Source organism: Budorcas taxicolor, chromosome X (genome assembly GCF_023091745.1).
Source record: "Budorcas taxicolor isolate Tak-1 chromosome X, Takin1.1, whole genome shotgun sequence".
NCBI lineage: Eukaryota > Metazoa > Chordata > Mammalia > Artiodactyla > Bovidae > Budorcas > Budorcas taxicolor.
The window spans coordinates 44,707,872-44,730,907 of NC_068935.1; the positions used below are offsets into that span (position 1 = coordinate 44,707,872).

General features: G+C 42.4%; 1 protein-coding gene and 1 non-coding gene across 2 annotated transcripts; both read right to left on the reverse strand.

The window, feature by feature from the left end:
- Positions 1 to 16,730: 16,730 nt before the first annotated feature.
- Positions 16,731 to 21,720, reverse strand: RBMX (RNA binding motif protein X-linked). The gene is made up of 9 exons (XM_052663056.1): positions 21,599 to 21,720; positions 20,166 to 20,294; positions 19,860 to 19,966; positions 19,253 to 19,424; positions 18,590 to 18,742; positions 18,196 to 18,310; positions 17,977 to 18,102; positions 17,795 to 17,877; positions 16,731 to 17,165 (listed from the first exon to the last, which is right to left on the reverse strand). The coding sequence occupies exons 2-9, from the start codon at positions 20,272 to 20,274 to the stop codon at positions 16,855 to 16,857; spliced, it is 1,176 nt and encodes a 391-aa protein (XP_052519016.1). The 5' UTR covers positions 20,275 to 20,294; positions 21,599 to 21,720; the 3' UTR covers positions 16,731 to 16,854.
- On the reverse strand, positions 20,046 to 20,117 carry LOC128070667 (small nucleolar RNA SNORD61). The gene has a single exon (XR_008201641.1). It is a non-coding gene; the product is annotated as a small nucleolar RNA SNORD61 (small nucleolar RNA).
- Positions 21,721 to 23,036: the final 1,316 nt, after the last annotated feature.

Here is a 23,036-nt window from a genome sequence, read left to right on the forward strand (position 1 = left end):
TCTCAAGCTACTATATAAAAAAAAATTTCCCTTTCAGCATTGCTTTAGCTCAGTCCCACATAGTTTGATCTGTTTTATTCAATTCTTAGGTCTTTTTTTATTTCCTTTGAGAGTTTCTCTTTGATCCATGGGTTATTTAGCAGTGCTAAAGATTTATTTCTAAGTGCTCATAGATTTTCCTATTGTATTTCTGATATTGATTTCTAGCATGGTTCCATTATAGTTAGAGAACATATCCTATATGGTAGGCAGAATAATGGTGCCCGCAAAGATGTCTACATTTGATCCCCAGAACCTATAAATATGTTATGTTACATGGAGAAAAGGAGTTAAAGATGTAGATGGAATTAAAGTTACTAATCAGTTTACATAAAATAGAGAAATTATTCTGGATTATCCATGTGGGCCCAATCTAATCACAAGAATTGTAAAAAGAGGAAAAAAGAGGCTGAAGAGGTCAGAGAGATGTAATATAACAAGGACTTCACCTGCCATTGCTGTCTCTGATGTTGGAGGAAGGGGGACACAAGCGAAGGAATCTGGTAGCCTCTATAAGCTGGGAGGGCTTCCCTGATAGCTCAGCAGTAAAGAATCAGCCTGCCAATGCAGGAGACGCAGGAGAACCAGGTTCAGTACCTGGGTCAGGGACATCCCCTGGAGGAATGGCGACCCGCTCCAGTATTCTTGCTGGAGAATCCCATACAGAGGACCCTGATGGGCTACAATCCATTAGGTCTCAAAGAGTCAGAAATGACTGAAGCTACTGAGCACATAGAAGTTGGGAGTATCCTTCAGTTTACAACCTGTGAGTAAACATGGACCACAGTTCTGCAACCACAAGGAAATGGAATCTACCGACAAAGCAAATGAGCAAGAAAATGGATCTTCTTGAGCCTACGGAGAAGAATGCAACTGTCCTAACACCCCGAGTTTAACTCGATGGGACTTGGACTCTACCTCCCCATGTTACAGTCAGGAAAGTGTCCCAGGCCAGAGAACTGGAGTGAATATGCGGCTCCCCTCATGTGTTTCTCTTTTCTCAGGGATTGTACTCCTTTAACACTTACTGAGCAATGCCTGAAAATAGTTGTCTCATATTTTATCCAGTTTTACTGTTGCTTATGGTGGGAAAGTGGGTTCAGTACCAATTACTCCATCATGGTCAAAGGTGGAAGTCGCTTTCTTGACTTTTCTGTGTCGCACTTCAATATTTTTTAAAATGTTTTTTAAAAGCTAAAGAAGATTACTACAACACACAGGTAGTTGGACTCCTCAGGAATGAAGGTTTAGGTTATATCACCAAGTAAAATACCATTAACTGAAGTAAAAGGGTATAATAAATGGATCTTTTAGGGAGAATCTTATAAATACCAGTTATAGCCTTGTGACTAGTTACCTAAGCAAGGGCTATAGATTCCACTTGAATTTTGTCCCTTGCTGTATCATACTCTTGTTTCCTCCCAATACTTCATATAGAATGTTTGGGGAGAAAGTTAGCATTTTTAGTCCATATCTAGGAGAATACAGAGGTAAGAGCCCAGAAATTCTGCATTTGGAGTTCAATGCAATTATTCACAAAATTTGGGTTATCTTTCTTTGGGGTTGGCCGTGGAGCAGTATGGTACTTCCCTGGTGGCTCAGCGGTAAAGAATCCACCTGCCAATGCAGGAGATGCAAGTTCGATCCCTGGGTAGGGAAGATCCCCTAGAGAAGGAAATGGCAACCCCCTCCAATATTCTTGCTTGGGAAATCCCATGGACAGAGAGGCCTGGTGGGCTACAGTCCAGTCACAAAAAGAGTCAGACATGACTGAGTGACTGAACAACAAAATGGAGCAGTATATTTGGGGTATATGCAAAATAGTCAAAGTGTGTTAGGCAGAGACATTTTGGGAAGAGTAAGGGGAGAAAAGGGTATTGAACCATTCGACCTATTTGTTGAACTTTTACTCTGCCAGACTTTTAAGACACATCAATAAACAAACAGGTAGTTTCCTAATCTCACAGAGGTTATATTCTAACAAGGAAGGACAGAAAATAAATAATGGGTATAATAGTAGGTAAGAAAGTAATAAAATTATGGAGGAAAACTAGAGCAGGGTAATGGAGCTCAGGCCTGCTGGGCATGGGGAGAGATGGGATGGGCTTTGCATGTGTGCTCAGTCATGTCCGACTCTTTGCAACCCCATGGACTGTAGACTAGCAGGCTCTTCTGTCCATGGGACTTTGCAGGCAAGAATACTGAAGTGGGTTGCCATTTCCTTCTCCATGGGATCTTCCCAACCTAGGGATTGAACCCATGTCTCTTGTGTCTCCTGCATTGACAGGTGGATTCTTTACTGCCAAGCCACCCTGGAAGCCTGGGATGGGCAGATTGCAGCATTAAATAGGAGAGTCAGAGTAGGCCTCATTGAGGGGATGAGATGAGCAAAGACTTGAGGGAAATGAGAGAGTTAATCAAATGGATGTTTTCAACCCAGTTAGGTTTTCTGCTTAGGGTCATCTAAGGCTAATATGAAGGCACTGCCTGGGCCGGGCTATTCTCTTGAGGTTCTGGGGAAGAATCAGCTTCCAAGCTCATTTGGGTTGATGGTATTATTTAGTTCCTTTTCCTTGCTGGCCTTTCTCAACTTCTAGAGGCTACTCTTCGGAGAAGGCAGTGGCACCCCACTCCAGTACTCTTGCCTGGAGAATTCCATAGACGGAGGAGCCTGGTGGGCTGCAGTCCATGGGGTCGCTAAGAGTCGGACACGACTGAGCGACTTCCCTTTCACTTTTCACTTTCATGCACTGGAGAAGGAAATGGCAACCCACTCCAGTGTTCTTGCCTGGAGAATCCCAGGGACGGGGGGAGCCTGGTGGGCTGCCGTCTCTGGGGTCGCACAGAGTCGGACACGACTGAAGCGACTTAGCAGCAGCAGCAGCAGCAGCAGAGGCTACCCTTATTCCTTGACATGATCTGCCTCCATCTTCAAGCAAGTCATGGCATATGAAATCCTTCTCATATCTGAATCTCTCTGACTGCCTCTTGTGCTAACAGCTAGAGAAAAAAAAAAACCTCTGCTTTTAAAGAGTTCATGAGATTATATTGGGCCTACTCAGGTGATCTCTCTTTTGTAAAAGTCAAGTGACTAATAACCTTCATTATATCTGCAAAATCCCTTTTAGCAAGGAACATAATTGTGACTATGACATATCATGTCCCAGGGACTAGGCAGGGAAATCTGGGGAGCCAGACACAAAAAGAAATAGAAAACCTGAATAGATCTATGTCTACTTAATAAATTAAATTTGCAATTAAAAAAAATCTTTCCACAAAGAAATCTCCAGGTCCAGGGGATTTCATTAATGAATTCTATCAGACATTAAAGAAAAGACAGTAGTACCAACCCTGAACACACTCTCAGAAAAGAGAGGAGGAGGGGGAGTTCCCTGGTTGCCCAGTGGTTAGGACTCTGTGCTTTCACTGCCAGGGACCTGGGTTCAATCCTCTAGTCAGGGAACTAGATTAAACAAACTGTGCAGCATGGCCAAAAAAGAGGACCAAACACTTCCCAATTCATTTTATAAGACTAGTTTACCCTTCATGCTGTTGTTTAGTTGCTCAGTCGTCTCCGACTCTTTCACGACCCCACGGACTGTATCCTGCCCAGCTCCTCTGTCTGTGGGATTATCCAGGCAAGAATACTGGAGTGGGTAGTCATTTCCTTCTCCAGGGGATCTTCCTGACCCAGGGATCAAACCCCAGCCTCCTGTGTTGGAGGCAGATTATTTACCGCTGAGCCAGTGGGGGAAGCCTGTTAACTCTTTGGTTAGGGTGCTCAGCGGGGGAAGCCTGTTAACTCTTTGGTTAGGGTTTTTATGAAGGTATCATTATATAGGCATGATTACATCATTGACCACTCCTCTCCACTCCCTGAGGTCAGGAGGTGGGTCTGAAAGTTCCAGTCCTCTCACCACAGAGTTGGTTTCCTGGCAACTAGCCCCACACCCTTAGGGGCTTTCCAAAAGTCATTCTATAAGCACAAACCCGGGTGTGGTGAAAACAGGCCTGCAACAAAAGAAAATCATCTCACATTTACCACTCTGGAACTATTTCAGGAACTGAGGACAAAAACCAAGTATTACAGCAAAAGATGCTCTTTTCATGTCTATCACTCTGGGGGCTGTTTCAGAAGAAGCTGGGGATGAAGATTCAAGTACGTACTTCTTATCCCATCACAACATCATATTACGTTTTGTCAGTAAAGGACACTGTACAGAGATTATAAGAAGAAAAAAGGACTTTTGCTTTCGGGGTGACATAGGCTTGCCTGGCAGGCTCCTGCAGCATGTGTTTCTCCAGCCAGGGCAGCTTCTTCTGGTGGAGGTGGGTGTCTCCAGCCTCAGGCCCTACTGTGCTCAGAGCTCCTGCAGTGTGCTATGGGCAGCAGTTGCCCCAGAAACTCCCCTCCCTGCTCAAGTTTCACAGCTGAGTACCAAAAGCCTCCTTCAGTACCCTAAAGGCTTTCCAGGTGGCGCTAGTGGTAAAGAATTCGCCTGCCAATGGAGGAGATGAAGGAGACGTGAGTTTGATCCCTGGAAGGGAAGATCCCCTGGAGAAGGAAACAGCAACCCACTCCAGTATTCTTGCCTGGAAAATCCCAGACAGAGGAGCCTCGTGGGCTACAGTCCATGGGGCCTCAAAGAGTTGGACACGACTGAGCAAGCGACAATTTCACTTTCAGTACCCTAAAGGGTAGAGTTCTAGCAAGTTCTGTGGGTGTGGCACCACAGTGACTTCTCTACCATTCAACAAGCCAAAGCCATGCCTCCCCAACAAGGTCTAGATTTCAGCCCTGGGGTGGGAGTGGGGCTCTTCCTGAGTACTCCATCTTGGCCCTAGGAATAGTGGTTACTACATATGCTGTTAAGAGTTCTCTTTACTTCTAAGTAATCCCTCATTATTCTATCCATGTTAAATAATTCTTCGTATCAAACCTTCCCTGCTCTGTAGGGCTGTGTAGTTTCCCTCTCCAAATAAATACTGAAATGGCCTGGAGATAGACCCGGAAAATTGACAACTCCAGACTCACAAAAACAGGATTTGGGGATTGATTCGTTCATGTCTTTGGGCTTGAGGGAGAGGAGCGACCCCACGTAAAGAAAGGCAATGCCAAAGAATGCTCAAACTACCGCACAATTGTACTCATCTCACACGCTAGTAAAGTAATGCTCAAAATTCTCCAAGCCAGGCTTCAGCAGTATGTGAACTGTGAACTCCCAGATGTTCAAGCTGGTTTTAGAAAAGGCAGAGGAACCAGAGATCAAATTGCCAACATCTGCTGGATCATCGAAAAAGCAGGAGAGTTCCAGAAAACATCTATTTCTGCTTTATTGACTATGCCAAAGCCTTTGACTGTGTGGATCACGATAAACTGTGGAAAATTCTGAGAGATGAGAATACCAGACCACCTGACCTGCCTCTTGAGAAACCTATATGCAGGTCAGGAAGCAACAGTTAGAACTGGACATCGAACAACAGACTGGTTCCAAATAGGAAAAGGAGTATGTCAAGGCTGTATATTATCACCCTGCTTTTTTAACTTCTATGTAGAGTACATCATGAGAAATGCTGGGCTGGAAGAATCACAAGCTGGAATCAAGATTGCCGGGAGAAATATCAATAACCTCAGATATGCAGATGACACCACCCTTATGGAAGAAAGTGAAGAGGAACTGACAAGCCTCTTGATGAAAGTGAAAGAGGAGAGTGGAAAAGTTGGCTTAAAGCTCAACATTCAGAAAACAAAGATCATGGCATCTGGTCCCATCACTTTATGGCAGATAGATGGGGAAACAGTGGAAACATTGTCAGACTTTATTTTGGAGGGCTCCAAAATCACTGCAGATGGTGATTGCAGCCATGAAATTAAAAGATGCTTACTCCTTGGAAGGAAAGTTATGACCAACCTAGATAGCATATTGAAAAGCAGAGACATTACTTGCCAACAAAGGTCCGTCTAGTTAAGGCTATGGTTTTTCCAATGGTCATGTATGGATGTGAGAGTTGGACTATAAAGAAAGCTGAGCGCCAAAGAATTGATGGTTTTTAACTGTGGTGTTGGAGAAGACTCTTGAGAGTCCCTTGGACTGCAAGGAGATCCAACCAGTCCATCCTAAAGGAGATCAGTCCTGGGTGTTCACTGGAAGGACTGATGCTGAAGCTGAAACTCCAGTACTTTGGCCACCTCATGCGAAGAGTTGACTCATTGGAAAAGACCCTGATGCTGGGAGGGATTGGGGGCAGGAGAAGGGGACAACAGAGGATGAGATGGCTGGATGGCAACACCAACTTGATGGACATGAGTTTGAGTGAACTCTGGGAGTTGGTGATGGACAGGGAGGCCTGGCGTTCTGTGATTCATGGGGTCGCAAAGAATCGGACATGACTGAGCGACTGAACTGAACTGAACTGAACTTGGACTTGAGGGAAGTGCTCCTTGCAAATGAGAAGAAAAGATGCTAGCAATCCGTGGCATGCTGAGGCAATCACAATGCATCAAGAAGTGCCAACTGAAGCAGTGCTTTGGAGGATCAAGTAGCTGCTACGCCTAACCATTATACCAGTAATGATGACCATCAAAATGCGGTGTTGGGTGGATTTTTCTGAGTGTGTCTGAGTGCTTACAAAGAAACAAAATATAAGCTGAAGTCCATTAATTCTCAGTTCAAATCAAAGAAAATCAAAGAGCTTGCAGGACAACCCTAAAACAAAACTCTTACTTCTTGTAATCACAGGGCGGATATTCCTGAAAACCAAAATCATAGGATGTTGAATTACAGTGACAGTTGAATTCAGCCTCAGGTTTCTCTTGTGAAAGGCAGTGATTGATAAGGAATGGAACCCTGAAACTTAGAATGGAGTTTGGACCTAGGTGAAACTGTTTGGACCTAGCTGAAACGAACAATTTTGAGGCCGCAAGCCATTCTCAACCTCCCTTACCAGTTGAAGCAGCTTGTCCTGCTGTATCTGGAGAAATAAGCCTTCCGCTGCTTAAAATCCTATGATAACTTCACCTGAGGCAGATTCCTTGAAAGGGGGTGGTATTCTCTTTAAGACCCACCAAAACCACTTAAACTGCCATTAAATCCATAGCTATAGTCAAATCTCAGTCTACTCTAGGCAGCTAGATACACACTTAAAACCCAGGAAGAACAGTTTATACGCCAAACTGGGAGAGTGAACAGGCTAAACAGGGAAGGAACACCTTCAAATGCTATGCTAGTTAGAAGCAATGGACTAGATATATATTTGCAACGTCTTCAAAACTTCAAAACTGGTGATCAGAAGTTGTAAGAAGCAGAGAAAGGTATACAATATATCATTTAACTTAAAATATATGCCTTTGATGGCTAAGTTGAAGATCTCCCTTGGTAAATGTCACATAGCACTGGAAAATGTGGGTTATTTTCAAATATCTTTTGATAGTGATTTCTACCATAATTCCACAGTGACAAGAGAACAGACTCTGTGTAATTTCATTAACTTTAGACCATGAAATTTTTTCACTTTGTGCTATGTTCCTGGATATTTTCCAGTGTCTCCTAGTTTCTAGTCTATGGGAACTTGAATAGAATTTGTATCCTACTGTTGTGTGAAAATTGTATAAATATTAATTATGTTGAATTGGTTCACAATGCTTTTCTAGTCCACTATATCCTTTTACTTCTCTGTATATTCATTCTATTAATTTTTGAGCGTTTATTATTGAAACTCCAACTAAAACTCATAATTTATCTACTTATAAAATAATTGTAACATAAAGTGGAACTTCATGTAACCTTGTTCTGTATTTTCCAAGTCTCCTGTAAATGTGTTTGATAACACACATTTATCCTGTAAAAAGTATAATACTTTCATAATTAAAAAATTAAAATTAAAAAATGAATAAAACATATGCATATAAAACATATGCATATATTCAATAAGAACACACACAAAAAGAATATAGATTAAATGCATTAGAATTGTTGCCACTGCTGGGCAGGGGAATGGGAGTGGGAATAAAAAGTGAAAATTAAACAACAAGGGTCCTGTGTGGACTAATCACAACAATTAAAAAATTGAGGAGTATGACTCAGGAGAGAAAGAACGAACATTGGCTTGCAGAAGGGACTTTCAGTCCTTGACAAGATGCTGGTCTAACATAAGGTGCTGGCTCCCTGCAATTCCAGCCCTAAAGATGACACACAGAAGGAAAATTGACAGATAATGATGAAATCATTCTGCAGCATTTACCATGCGCCAGGCACTATTAGCTCATTTAATCTCCCCAGCCAATGCTATATTAATCCCATTATACAAATGAGAAAACAAGTACAGAGAGATTAAGTAACTTGCCTAAAGTCACAGAACTGGTGATACAGGAGCTGAAATTCTAACTCAGTCCAGATAAAACTGAGGACCACCAAGAGACTGGAAGGGGCGAGTCTGGGGTGGGGGATTGGACGTCAGGGACAAGTGGCCTAAAATGGAAGAGGGGCGCACCAGGGACGAGAGAGGCCAGAGGAAACTTTCTGATTGTGTCCTTCTGTTCCCTCTTCTGTGTTGTTCTGGGAGAATCACGGTCTGCTTTGTCAGCATAGCAAGACAGAACGGTGGTGTCAAGTGTCACACAGGGCAGCACCGGAGTTGCTTGGGAGCAGGGGGTATATTACACTGGCAGGTACACAGACCGAGTCATCTCCCACTCCCACCCACACAGAGAAACCCCAGCCCTACGTCTAGAGCAAGTAAATAAACACAAGACCCTCAAAGGCAGGAATTTGACCAAGATTTCATTGAGGAATGTGAGTATCCCAAGAGAAAAAACCCAAAGGCAATGGCATCATGACTTCCTGAGCACAGTACTCACAGTGAGGCTGTGAAGAAGCCCTCAGAGCTTACAGACATGTTAATTTCCTACTCATAATCATGAGCACCAAACCAGAAATCTTCACTCCTTTGAGGCAAGCCTTTACCATGGAAGAGAGTTTGAAGTCGGAAAGTAGAACTAAGTAACAATAACCAGCGCTCCAGTGGTTAAGACTCTGGGCTTCCACTGCAGGGGGCGTGGGTTTGATCCTTGGTTGGAGAACTGAGATCCCACAAACTGTGCCATGTGGCCAACAAACAAGAAATCACTATGTGATACCACCACCACCCCACCCACTAAAATGGTTAAAATGGAACAGATCAACAGCAGCAAATGTTGGAAAGCAACCAGAACTTTCATAAATTGCTAGGGACTTCAGAGGTTAAAGCGTCTGCCTGCAATGCAGGAGACCTGGGTTCGATCCCTGGGTTGGGAAGATCCCCTGGAGAAGGAAATGGCAACCCACTCCAGTGCTCTTGCCTGGAGAATCCCATGGATGGAGGAGCCTGGTGGGCTACAGTCCACGGGGTCGCAAAGAGTCGGACACGACTGAGTGACTTCACTTTCACTTTCACTTTTCAAAGTGGTAGTCACCTTTGAAGAAAACTTTTTTGGCAGTTTCTTAAAATCAAGCATGTATCATCTACTCTATTACTGCATCAATTCCACTGCAGGATGTTTCTCCAGAAGACATGAAAATGTATGTCCAAAACTTGCCCAAGAATATTCATAGCAACATTATTCCTGATAGCCCCAAACTGTAAACACACCAGATGTCCATCAATATAAGGGATAAACTACACACTGGAATTCTACCCTGCAACGAAAAGGAACACATTACTAATACAACTACATGGATGAGCTTCAAACATGTTTAAAACTAAACACAGAAGGTACATGGATGTAGGATTTAATGTATATAAAGAAGTGAATTAAGCAAAAATACCCTACACCAGTAGAAATCAAGTCAGTGTTGCTTCTCTAGTGGGTGGGAACTTCCTGGAGGGAAACGTTCTCTCCTGATGCACAGGTTTTGGCCTATTTTTCAGGACTAATCAAACTGAGCACTTGAAATCTATGCATTTCACTGTAAATATTTCAGTTCAAAAAATGTAAATACTGGGTGGGGCTTCCCTGGTGGCTCATGGTAAAGAATCCTCCTTCCAACGCAGGACATGTGGGTTTGATCCCTGATCCAGGAAGATCCCACATGCAGTGGAGTAACTAAGCCTGTGAGCCACATCTACTGAGCCCACAGGCCCTAGAGCCTGTGCTCTGCAACAAGAGAAGCCACCACGAGTGGCCCCCACTTGCAACAGTGAGAGAAAAGCCCGCACAGCAGCAAAGATGCAGCACAATTTTTAAAATGTAGATGCTACTCACTATTCACTGGAGATACACAAATTTAAGCCACAATGATACACTGATGGGGTACAGAATAACCAGAACTCATACTGTTAGTGGTAACACAGCTTTGGAAAAATCATCTGGCCATTTCTTACAAAACTTTCTGCTTTATGTAATATCCAGCAATTTCTTACCTGTTTTCATCTCTAACCATGTACAGACTTGCATAAGAACACCATTCATAGGGATTTTATTTGTAATAGCCAAGAGTATGTAAAAAAAAAAAAAAATCCAGTACTCATACATACACACATGCCTGAATCTCAAAAGCATTCTGCCTAATGATAGCCTTATACAAGGACCTGTATCTTGCATTTATAAGTTCCAGAACAGGCAATTAGTCTGTATGTCTGGGGATGAAGGAAAGAATTGTTGAGGAAGGGCCACAAGGCAATGTGGTGAGGTGACAGCAACGTTCTCTACCTTGAGTGTGTGTTATGTCTTTACCAAATCTCATATGCTTTAGGTTGAAGTCCCTTCAAAATTCGTTCAGAGCTTATGTTTTTCAGGTTGACATGTGCAACTAAACAGAAATTGATGGGATGACACAGATATACCTAAGGCTGATTCACGTTGATGTTTCACAGAAAACCAACAGAACACGGCAAAGCAGTTATCCAATTAAAACTAACTTAAAAAAATAAAAATTGATGAGATGATTTAAGTTTTCCTGGAACAACTGGTAGTACAGAGCTGAGGCTTTTCAGGCTTCCCAGATGGCTCAATGATAAAGAATGAGCTTGTCAATGCAAGAGACTCGGGTTCGTTCCATTGCTGGATCAGGAAGATCCCCCAGGAGTAGGAAATGGCAACCCAACCCAGTATTCTTGCCTGGAAAATTCCATGGACAGATGAGCCTGGCAGGCTACAGCCCCTGGGATCCCAAGTCAGACACAACTGAGCATGCACACACTGCCATGAACTGCCTGAGGTTATTTACACAATGAGTGTTAGTCACTCAGTCCTGTCCTACCCTTTGCTACCCCATGGACAGTAGCCTGCCTAGGCTCCCGTCCATGGGATTCTCTAGGCAAGAATACTGGAACGCGTTGCCATGCCCTTCTCCAGGGAATCTTCTCAACCCAGGAATGGAAGAACCTGGGTCTCTTGCATTGCAGGCAGCTTCTTACCATCTGAGCCACCAGAGAGGGGGTTCGGTGATCAGTTTTCACCTGGCTATATAATCTACACAGTGTATTAGAAGGGGACAACAGAGGATGAGATGGTTGGATGGCATCACTGACTCAATGGACATGAGTTTGAGTAAGCTCCAGGAGTTAATGGACAGAGAAGCCTGGCATGCTGCAGTCCATAGGGTTGCAAAGAGGCAGACACGACTGAGTGAAATGAAATACATTAACGGGAACCACAAAGTGAAGGCTGTTGCAGTGGCCCGACTCACCTCACAAAGGCAAACCTACAAAGCGCCTGATTACAGGAAACCACATCAAGGTGACCTTTAACATTGTTCAGTCACTCAATTATGTCACTTGCAACCCCATGAACTGTTACTTGTAACTGGCCAGGTTCCTCTGTCCATGGAATTATCTGGGCAATACTAGAATGGGCTGCCATTCTCTACTCCAGGGATCTTCCCAACCCAAGGATGGAACCCGTCTCTTACATTAGCTGGCAGATTCTCTAACCACTGAGCAACCAGGCAAGCCGGGACACAATTGCAATCCTCCAACTCGGCTTACGGAGAAGGCAATGGCAGCCCACTCCAGTACTCTTGCCTGGAAAATCCCATGGACAGAGGAGCCTGGTAGGGTGCAGTCCATGGGGTCACTAGGAGTCTCAGCAACTTCACTTTCACGCATTGGAGAAGGAAATGGCAACCCACTCCAGTATTCTTGCCTGGAGGATCCCAGGGGCAGGGGAGCCTGGTGGGCAGCCGTCTATGGGGTAGCAGTCAGACTGAAGCGACTTAGCAACTCGGCTTTATGGGTTTCCCAGGTGGTGCTAGTAAAGAATCCATCTGCCAATGCAAATGAGACATGTAGATTCCGTCCGTGCTGGGAAGATCCCCTGGAGAAGGAAATGGCAACCCACTCGTCTTCCCTAGAGAATCCCATGGACAGAGGAGCCTGGTGGGCTACAGTCCACAGGGTCACAAAATCTGTATCAACTTAGCCCAACTCAGCTTTAGCAAGCTCACCTTCCCCTACGAGAAACAGGGGCCCCACAGCCAATGATCCCCTGGGAACAGTGCTTCGCTGCCTGTGAGGTACTGTACTCAACCCACTGATTGCTTTCCCTTAAAGGACAACTGTCACTAAATTAGTTTTATCAAGTGCAAATAAACATGAACCCACACACACTAATCTTGTGATTTAATGACATCCCCAAGGGACTTCGTTCAAAATGGGACTCACTGCCAAATTGAATTAACCGACCTGTATTCTCCCAGGAGCCAGCAGGAAATACTAGAAACATTACAATCTTTGGTATTCTAGCTTTCAGGGTTTTGGTGTCATTGCTCCAATTTCAGGGTAAGGATTACATGCAATCACCTGAATTACCTCAATGCCCACCCGAAGCTCCCTCCCCTAAGAAGCCTAGCCATAGGCTACTTCAGTGACCATGTTCCCTGGCAACTGGCTGCAAGGGCAAACAGTGCCTAAGAACTAGGGTTTGGGGGGTGGGGGATGTTTGCAGATCCTTATTTAAAAGCCAAAGTAAAATCCTTTATTATAAAAAAGACCCCAGAGCCACAAAAAATGCACGTCAAGTTTTATTAGGTTCAAATACAAAACATTCCAAAAAGAGAAAAGCCATCTATTATATCTAAGTACTATATTCAACTACCAGTTAAACAAGGGAAACATGTTGTTCTGTTTCTTTTACAAGTATAAATCAAGACCAATTCTTTTCCCAACAGGAGCAGAAATAAGTCTGCTGGGTCAGTAAACTATTTGCCAAATAGCTGTCTGGTCATTAAACAGTCTTCAATTTAGTATTTGTTTTACTACGATTAGTCTCTATGTTCTACACTATCTTCAAGATACCTAAATAAAATCTCAAGAGCCAAAAGGTCCTTGGGAGCATAGACCCAAGTAATTTCGATTACAGAATGATTGAGGAAGACAGCTATGTAAGCACAATGGCTTTTTAAATTTGGTCAATACCCTCATGATCTGTGATTGGAAAAGCCTATCAAAATGAGGGTTAAATTTCTGCATATTTTCCACAACTGCAAACGATAAACATGACAGTACTGATATTTACTAGGTAAACATTCAGAAGGTGAGTTGGTTCCTTCTAACCCAACAACTCAAATCTGTTTCCTTTGAGAACATTAGCTTTTACACCATTGGCTCTAATCTTCAATGCAATAAATGATAAAGCTGTAACGATTTGTTTGCATGACATGAACTGGGGTAGGGGGTAAAGGAAGCTTACAAAACAACTATTCTCTTTAAAAAATAAAAACAAACAGCAAAAGCCAACCGGCCCAATTTTGTCTCCAGTTTTCAAAGTGTGCTTTCGAGCATTTCAGCTGTTTCCAGATATTAGTCTTCCATTTAGTTTTAAAACTAAATCTCACTTTTGGATAAACACAAGGAAATATTTTACTTACTGAAAAATCACTTTACTGGATAAAGTTACCTCTTATGCCTTTCAGTTTTCTAATCCAACTTTCTGACAATCAGTAGTAATTAGGAAGTTCTAAGTTGCAATTGTCCCTATGACTTTGGGCTTCCCTTGTGGCTCAGCTAGTCAAAAATCCGCCTGCAATGCGGGAGACCTGGGTTTGAAAGATCCCCTGGAGATGTCAAAGGCTACCCACTCCAGTATCCTGGCCTGGAGAATTCCACGGACTGTATAGTCCGTGGAGTCACAGAGACATGACTGAGCGACTTTCACATCACTTCTCCGACTTTAGCTAAAGTCAAAGCTGAAAAAAGAACAAGAACTTCCTGACTACCTCCACTTACCCATTTCCTTAACTACTCCCCTTTCTCCATCTTGTCAATTACTTATTTTAAGAAACTGCCACTCCCTAGTTAAGACTGCTAACCAACTGGGGTTGATGCCTTCCTTAGAGCCACGGGAACCCTGGAAAGCAAACATCTTGTCTGCACCAAACCAATTCTGATGAGTACTGCTTATGCAACTGTTGTGCCTTAAGGACAATCAGCAATTCTTCCGCTTCAACAGCTCTGTAAAATGAAAAGGTGCTATCAGGTCACAAGATATTTACTGTTTCATTCTGGAAATAACCCAGGAAGCTCAAAAAAAAAAACCCGTCAGAATTCCTGTTATCATTGTACCGGTAAAACTGTTACTCAAGCTAAGGATTTAGGGGCCTCTGTTATCAGTTTACCCTTTAGCGAAATTGGAACTGATACAGTATCCTTTTTAAAAAGGCTCAGCAAACAGTATGAACCTCACACAAGTTTGTTCACATAGCAAAACGCTACACTTTATCACTCCAGCCAACAGCTGGTAACAAAGGACTAGCAAGCTGTATACATTAAATACATTCAATACAGCTATCTTTGAGAAAACCTTACTCCCATTTTATGTACTAGGTGTTACAGATTTACCCTGCTAATCCTAAAATTAACCCATTACAGATAACTTGCCAATATCAAAGCATGCAACATGCCAATGCCATAGTATTTATACCTATAAAAGCCACTGCTTTCAAAACTTACCTTAGCATTGCATTTCTCTTGTTGCCAGCTTTATCTAGTGTGAAAAAAATCAGCACTCCATGACCATCAAGACCATGACCAAAATTCTCAACCTGTAAAAATTAAATAGGTAACTAGTTATCTCTCTTAAGGAAATTCTTCAAAACTTGCCTATAACTGCCCTCTTTTCCAGAAAGAAAAGGCAAGTTCAGACTTGCAGCTTAACGTATTTCGTGTTCTACTATTTCTCTTAAGTGGTGGAAGCTTCACTGGCTTGGGATGGACTGGAATGGCTTAAATGGTTAAGTTGCATGGCTTATGGATTCCCATTCTGTTCCAATGGTGCACTGCCATGTTAAATCCATAAGTTGAACGGACAAAACTTATTTGAAGGAATTAAGTGCAGTGTAAGGATTTTTAGTTGGAGGTCTTCAAGTTTACTATATTCAAGAGCATCTTTTTCAACTTCATGGCTGGACCTGGGTCATGCTGCCTCAGGTTTTGCTTTTTAAAGACCACTTGCAATAGATTTTCTCCATAGAGTGTAGTTTCACAGAACTAAAAACAAGTCAGGCATCCAACTAAATGTCAGGTTTGCAATGGCTTACTGGGGGTAAAGAGAGGGGGACCCCAAACTTAAGCCATTTCCTATATTGACTAAAAGACTAACTTGAAAAACGTTAAAACATGAAGCATGTTTAAAGGTCTTCATCAAAAATAAGATTTAAAAAATACCCCCTCCCAAGCCCCAGATCGCTACTGGTAAACAGCTGTATTAAGGCCTTTAAGTGTCACACATGCTTTAAAAAAAGAAATCCAAGTGTTGAATTTGGAGGACTTCTAATATGCTATCGAACACTTTGTTTTCCAAAAGTTTTTTTTTTTTTAATCTAGAAAGCATTTCCATTGCCATGAGGTACAGTATGTTTCACTGTACTATGAGGAAGGTAAGTGTTCAATTTCGACTTAGACGGAAAAACTAGTTTGCTTTGCTTACCATCTTTGCTGTTTCACAGGCATTTGATGCTTTAAATCTGATGTGGAATGCTGATAGATTCACTTTTTAGAAGTCATAAGCCTTTGAGAAGTTGGAGATAACTTCATTGCTTATCTATTTTCTCCTTTGCAATCAAGCTGTTCCTTAAAAGTGAGACACTACAGAGTTGCAAAAATTTGAAACAGTAAGAGCAAGCATCGTTTGCAGCTTCATGGTTGGTTTTGGCCAAACTTTTTATTTAGTATTCTGTAGTTGCTTAACACACACTTAAATGGTCTTATTGGGGAGGGGGAAAGGGGAGGTTCTTGTAGATTCCCAAGGAAATGTCAGAAAGGCAAAATATGGCCAGCATTATCCATTTGCTTTTTTCTGGGTTTACTGGGCGAATAGCACTTTTTTACATATATGCATCTGATCTCAGGTTTTTCATACTGAGAACATTTGAGATTTCAGCTTGAAGACACTCTGAAATCCTAAGAGTAGCATACCCCGACCACCCTCTAATAGCTAGCTTGTTTATATAGGCAGGAGGATTCATCTCTCCATTTTAGATGACTAGATATTTTGTGTAAGATAAACTGCTTGCCTCATCATTTACTGGGGAAAATCCTATAGGAAGTGGCCTTTAGGGACACTTTTACTTGGAAGATTACACCACTAGTACACATGTCAAGTCTTAAACACACTTAACATTCCATTTGCTTGTTGAAAGCAATGTCATAAAATCAAAGATTAAACATGTTTTACTTTCTTTCCTCACAAGAACATAAAAATTATGGAAGGGGAACTTAACAGGAAATTTAAAAAAAGCAACACAATCTTTCCTTTTAGTAGTCCTTGGGTAGTTATGATAGAACAGGTTCCACTTTTGTTTGTTTCTTTGAACAGGGATTTTGGTCCAAAGTTGGTTGTTTTTAATATCTGCTTCTGCCTCCCCCTCTATCAGATCGGCTTCCTCCACGGCCACCACCTCTTGGTGCTCCGCGGCTTGAACTGCTGTAGGAATCTCGTGGAGGAGGGTACCCCCTTTCCATAGAAGGGGGAAGCCCTCTTTCTTGTCTGCCAACCCGATCACGACCACTTGAGTAGAGATCACTTCGGCTGCTTGAGTAACTGTCTCGACTTCCACCATATCCGTCACGTGAGCTGCTGTAATCATCATAGCGACTGCTTCCACCATAAGATGGCGGGGGCCCTCGTGTAGGTGGAGCACTACGTGAGTTACCTGCAGGGTCAACGGTCAGGTAATATGGCAACACTATAAATTGTATATATACAACATTTAAATCTGAATTTACAGAATTCTTGTATTAAACGTTTACTGTCTTAACTGGGAGATTTTAAACTCTGCCATTGCTGGCCATTAACAGGGATTTGCTCATCTGCTGAGACACGGAAATGGGTGGGTTTTAATGTTTGTTTGAAAAGACTGAAGACGGTGTGTATTTCAAGAGGATATTCCAGACAGCTTGTTATTTTATAGTAGACACTCAGCCAACTTTCCAGTGATAAGTTGCAATTTTGAACTGTAGACTTTCCTTCATATTGCAATGGTAAACATTTGATCTTGTTAATAAAGTTTTTAAATTGTATTTTCACTGTTGGGGGAAAACACATAAGGCTGCCAATTTAAGCAAGCAAAATCCCCTCCAAAGCAAGCCAACAGCCTCAAAAAAAACTTAGAAAAAACAAAAGCCCCTCACAAGACTAGGAAAAGCCCAGCTGAATAAATTACCCCCTTAAAAGCAAGCAAACATCCCTTTAAAAGCAAGCACCACAACAGCCTAATAAACTGGCTCATGAACCTAAAAACTCAAGCTGGTGATAGTCGGAGACCCTCAACCAAAATCTTACCATAACTCTCATATGAATCTCTGTAGGAACCTCCACTTGGATGATCTGAATAGTCACGATCACGACCATAGCCATCTCTATCACTATATTAAAGAGAAATATGTGTAAGCCCCAAAACATTAGTTTTTACAGCTAAAAAAATTTTTTTACATCAAGCCATGGCAGCAAGAGCAGTCACATACCTATAGCCTCTTGATGGATAGTCATCACGTGAACTGGAATGACCATAATCACGGTAAGTATAATCTCTTGGTGGTGGTGCATAATCTCTTGTATCACGAGAACTTGGGTAATCTCTGCTTGAATAGCTAAAGAAACAAAAGTAACTTGGTTCATACTTTTGATGAGCTCTCCTCAACCTGAAGTATTAAGAGACAAAAGCTACCATACTTTTCTGTTACCTGTCTTTAGTAGAATATCCATCATCTCTTGGGGACAAATAAACATCTCTACGAGAGGGCAAGGGTTCCCTTCGAGGTGGACCTCCGTAACTATCTCTTCCACGTGATACAGGAGCTTAAGGAAAAATCAATTTTAAAAATACACCCTGAGCAAAGTAAAAATGTATATTTGCATTTAAGCAATGAAAAGCAGTGATTCAAACAAATATGACAATATGGATGTATATGAGGAAATCCTCTAAAATTTCTTAATTACACCAAAATTATTTTCAATGCTCTGCATTTAACTTCATGACTCCAAGTGATCTAGGTACAATTTAAATATCACCTTTAGGATTCACCTCTATCCTTGTGTTATGATGGTAGAATAGACTGTCATATACAGAACATTTACCTCTTCCTCCCATTCCACTGCTACTTCGAACTGGTCCTGAAGGAGCAGATCTTTTAGGAGGAGGACCCCCACTTCGTGGTGGCGGTCCTCTTTTTACCGGAAGTGGTCCCCTGGAAGAACTCATGTTAAAATTCATGGAATAGCCACCATCATCTATATTAGAACAAAAAAAAAATCATGTTAATACATGAAAAAGCTACAAAAGTTTTGCTTGATCAAGAACAAGACCATTTCTGTTTAGTTGGGGAAATCTTTAGTTGTTAGTCTACATAGAGACTGTGAGACATGTTAGTCTACATAGAGACATGAGTTAGTATAGATCAGAAAAGTAGAACCGAAAGGTTCTACTGAGGGTTCAAGTTACTTCAAAAAATCCCCAAATACCAACAATACCTATCAAGATTTTTCTATAAGTGTTTTCCCCTATAGAATGAGTTCATCTGGATGAAGAATAGCTTATTGTTAATTATGTCAAGGCATTGTTAATTTAACTGAGTACGCCTTCTATGTTTCCCTTAAGGAAATCACTTTGGTAGATGAATAAAATGTTCTCAATTTCAAAAGCTAAGGCCTTTAAAATAAAGATTTATTAACCAAAGTACACACTGATGTGTTACAGTTCTTAATTTGTATACCAAGCCTAAATTAAACTTAAGTCATTACCCATGTGCCCTCCATGGGATGGAGGTCCCCTGGTTCCTCCACTTCCTCCTCTTCCTCCTCGAAGGCCTCTGGGAGGGCCTCTGCTTCTTGGAGGCGGAGGTGGTCCACGTCTACCACTTTCAAATGACGGTTTAGTGGCTTGTTCTACCTTGATGGCTTTTCCATCTAAGGACTAAATAATATCAACGGTTAATTAGAAATATTTAAAAGAGAACTTGCCGATCCACTATGCACTGACACTAGTATGTCCTTCAATTCAAAATGTTTTTACCTTTCTGTTTAACATTGAAATTTTTAAGGTATTATTTGAACTAAAACGTTAAGTTGGTAAAATTTAACAAGGCGAAACAATCACCAACTTCTTAAGACAAATAACCAAAAAGAAAAGCTGAAGTATAATACAAAGTATCATACATAACATTTAAAATTGAATGATTTTTTCGTTAAGAATACACTGAGTACAAAAGGTCCTTCTGAAATTACAAGACACTGTAGCAGGGTCCTGGAAAGGTTTATACTCAAATTCAAGAGCAGCCCTACACTGGACTTGGGTAACAATGTGCTATTTTACATACTAGGAAGCATTGTATACTGCAGATACTTTTACCTTTCCATTCATGTCTCTGGCTGCATCCTTAGCATCTGCTGGGCTTTCAAAGGTGACAAAAGCAAATCCTCTAGATTTGTTGGTTTCACGATCTTTCATCAAGAGAACTAAAAAGTAGTTTTCAGGAGGAAAAAGTGTTACTCTACTTGAAAAGGAAAAACAAAAATTAATCTGTAAAAAGAAAGCAAGCTCAGAACTTCTTAGAGGACAAAGCACATTATCATTTTATGTGATCAATGCAATCGAAGTCATCACAGCTCACCTTTTAAATTATAATAACCCTGCATACATTTTCAGATAACTCACCTTCCACTATTCGTCCATATTTGCCAAATACTGCTTCAAGGGCTTTCTCATTGGTTTCTGTATTGAGGCCACCGATAAAGAGCTTTCCTGGGCGATCTGCCTCAACCATTTTTCCCCCCTGGTTAAAATCTGTTGGGAAAAAAAATAGTTACCCTCCCTAAAAAAAAGTTCAAGTTTACCCAATGTTATGTATCAGGGCTTATTTTTTGTTTACTAAAATCATTAACATAATACACGGAAAGCAATTCTTAAGCCTCACCAGAAAACCTGTGTAATTAGTTTAGTGACAGCAGTTTAATAAACTGGTTTATAAAGCCAACTTCTAATTCCTGTATCTTTAATCCACTTTGGCAGTCTTAAGTAACTACAACACTTCAAAAAGCGCATTTTACTTTAAACACTAGATTTACTGCATTTTAAAAATTAAATTGTTGTTGTTTAGTTGTTAAGTCGTGTCCGACTCTCACAACCCCATGGACTGTATCCCGCCCGGCTTCTCTGTCCATGGGATTTTCCAGGCAAGTATACTGGAGTGGGTAGCCATTCCCTTCTCCAGGGGATCTTCCCAACCCAGGGATCAAACCCCGGGTTGCAGGCAGATTCTTCACCGCTGAGCCACCAGGGAAGCCTTAAAAAATTCAATTATCCCATCCCAATTATCCTAGTGATTTTTAAAAACCTACTCAGTCAAGGTCACAGACCAAACGCAGGTCCCTCTGACCAATCCAAGAAGTCTAGCTCCTTTCATTACGATTTCCTAGTAAATCTAAGCAGCAATTTAAAGTTTTAACCAAGTTATGACTCTCCGTCAGCAGCCCCTGCCCCGCTCACATTACCGACTTTTAAAAAGCATTAATATTATCTCATACGAAATAACGGAATGTGGAAGCGCGCCCTGTAACCCAGCACTCAAAAGGCTGCAGTGGAACCCAATTAAAACCCGTCATTAAAAACCGCGTGGAAAATACAAAATGGCGACACTTGGATTGCGCCCAGAACAACCTCCCCGGGTCAGGGAGTAACTTTTGCCACCAGCCGCGCTTCAGAAAATTCAAAGGGCTTCCTCTCCAAGGCCCGCCAATGAACAAGGACCCCGCGCAAAAGTGCACGTGCCCGCCCGAGGCCAGGGCCATCCCCACGCAGATATCGGCGGAGGAGGCGCGGTCCCTCCTCGTCCCGCTCCGGTGTAACCTCCGCCACCCCCACCCCTGCAGGAGAAACAGCCAAACTTTCCGGGGAGGCACACTACGAAGCGCCCCCCGCCCCCCACCGCCGTCGGTTTCCCGTCGACACTCCCAGCTTTGCCTAAATAGGTCGGCACCTCCGGGTTCTTAAAATGGCGTCCGCCACCTTCATCTCCAGGGAGATAATCCCAAATTGTAACGTGGCAAGAATGGACGCAAGATACAAAGTAACGAAAAGGACTCACGTACTGGAGAGGTGACGACGGTCTCAAGCTCCTACGAGCTCGCCAACAGCGGCTTCCTAGCAGCTCGGCACGCGGGAGGGCAGCCGACCCTGAGAACGGAAGCTGTGAGGCGCTCGCACTACTGCGCAACGAGGGCGAACAAAGGAGACAGCAAACTTTATACGGCCCGGGAACGAGGCTCAAGGACCCGGATGGAGGCGGGGCTTAGAATTTGAAACGTATAGGGAGGGGGAGAGGTTCCCAGTATCCTCACTGGCTGTTCCCGCTGTTAATCACTCTTCGCTCCTCCCCTTTTCCCGGGCCTTGTCTCTTCGGCCGGCCCCAGTTTCTAACCGTTTTCCCAGCCCCCACCGGTGCTCCACAAACCCGCGTTTTTGCTTTCTGCTAAAATGGTTCACAGACTGCATATAATAAAGAATTCAATTTTTTTGCGTGTTCTAGTGGTCCCGGCAAGGTGCTAAACTTTACAACCATTAACTCATTTAATTCTCGAAACAACATGACGAGGGTAGAACTATGCCAGTTTTGCAGAAAGGAAAAACAAAGAAGTTTAGATAATAAAATATATTTCCCCAAAATGCCTTTAACAAGAATTTTTGGTGAATGGGGAAAATTCTGATAAATGTCAAGTGGGGGAAAAAACCTGTATTAAACAGCGGGGAGATAACCCGTTTTATAGAACAATTACTGAGCACCTACTTAATTGCAGGCAGGCTCTGGGCTTGGCCGTGAGGGTACAACCCAGAATAAGCAAGAGGAGGTCAACGCGCTTCATTGGTAATGCTGCCAGATTTAGCAGGTGAAAATACAGAAAACCCCGTCAGGTTTGAATTTCGGATACCAAATACTTTTTTCAGTATAATAGCTCTCAATATGATGTACTTATTAGCCATTTATCTGAAATGCAAATTTAACTGGAGATTTCATTTTTACCTGTCAATCCTACTCGTGGAGGGGATCACAAACATTTCTGATTTGCTAATTTCTTTAAAAACTGAAGAAGAAATTTAAATACAATTGACAAATTAAACAATTGCATGCTGTGATTAGTGCTAGGGAGAAAGTAAACTCGGTGCTTTGATGGACAATATTTGAGAGACCAAATTCGATCTAACCCTCAGGGAAGGTCTACCTGAAGAAGTGACTTTGGAGGTCAGATCTGAAGAAGAAAAGAAACCCTCCATGGGTAAGCTGGAGGGCAGGGGAGGATCAGAAGCTTTTCAGAAAAAGAAGCATAAAGTGGAGTGAAAGACCTTGCATGTTTCAAGGGACAAAAAGGGACCCAGGGTGACCAGAATTTAAGGGGCATTATATGAGGGAGCCAAGGCAGGCAGAACATTCAAACCCACTACAAGATTGCAGGGGGTAGATGTGGAAGCAGGGACAACAATGGGGCTGTGCAAATGGACCAGGAAAGAGAAGACAGTGTCTTGAATTAGGGT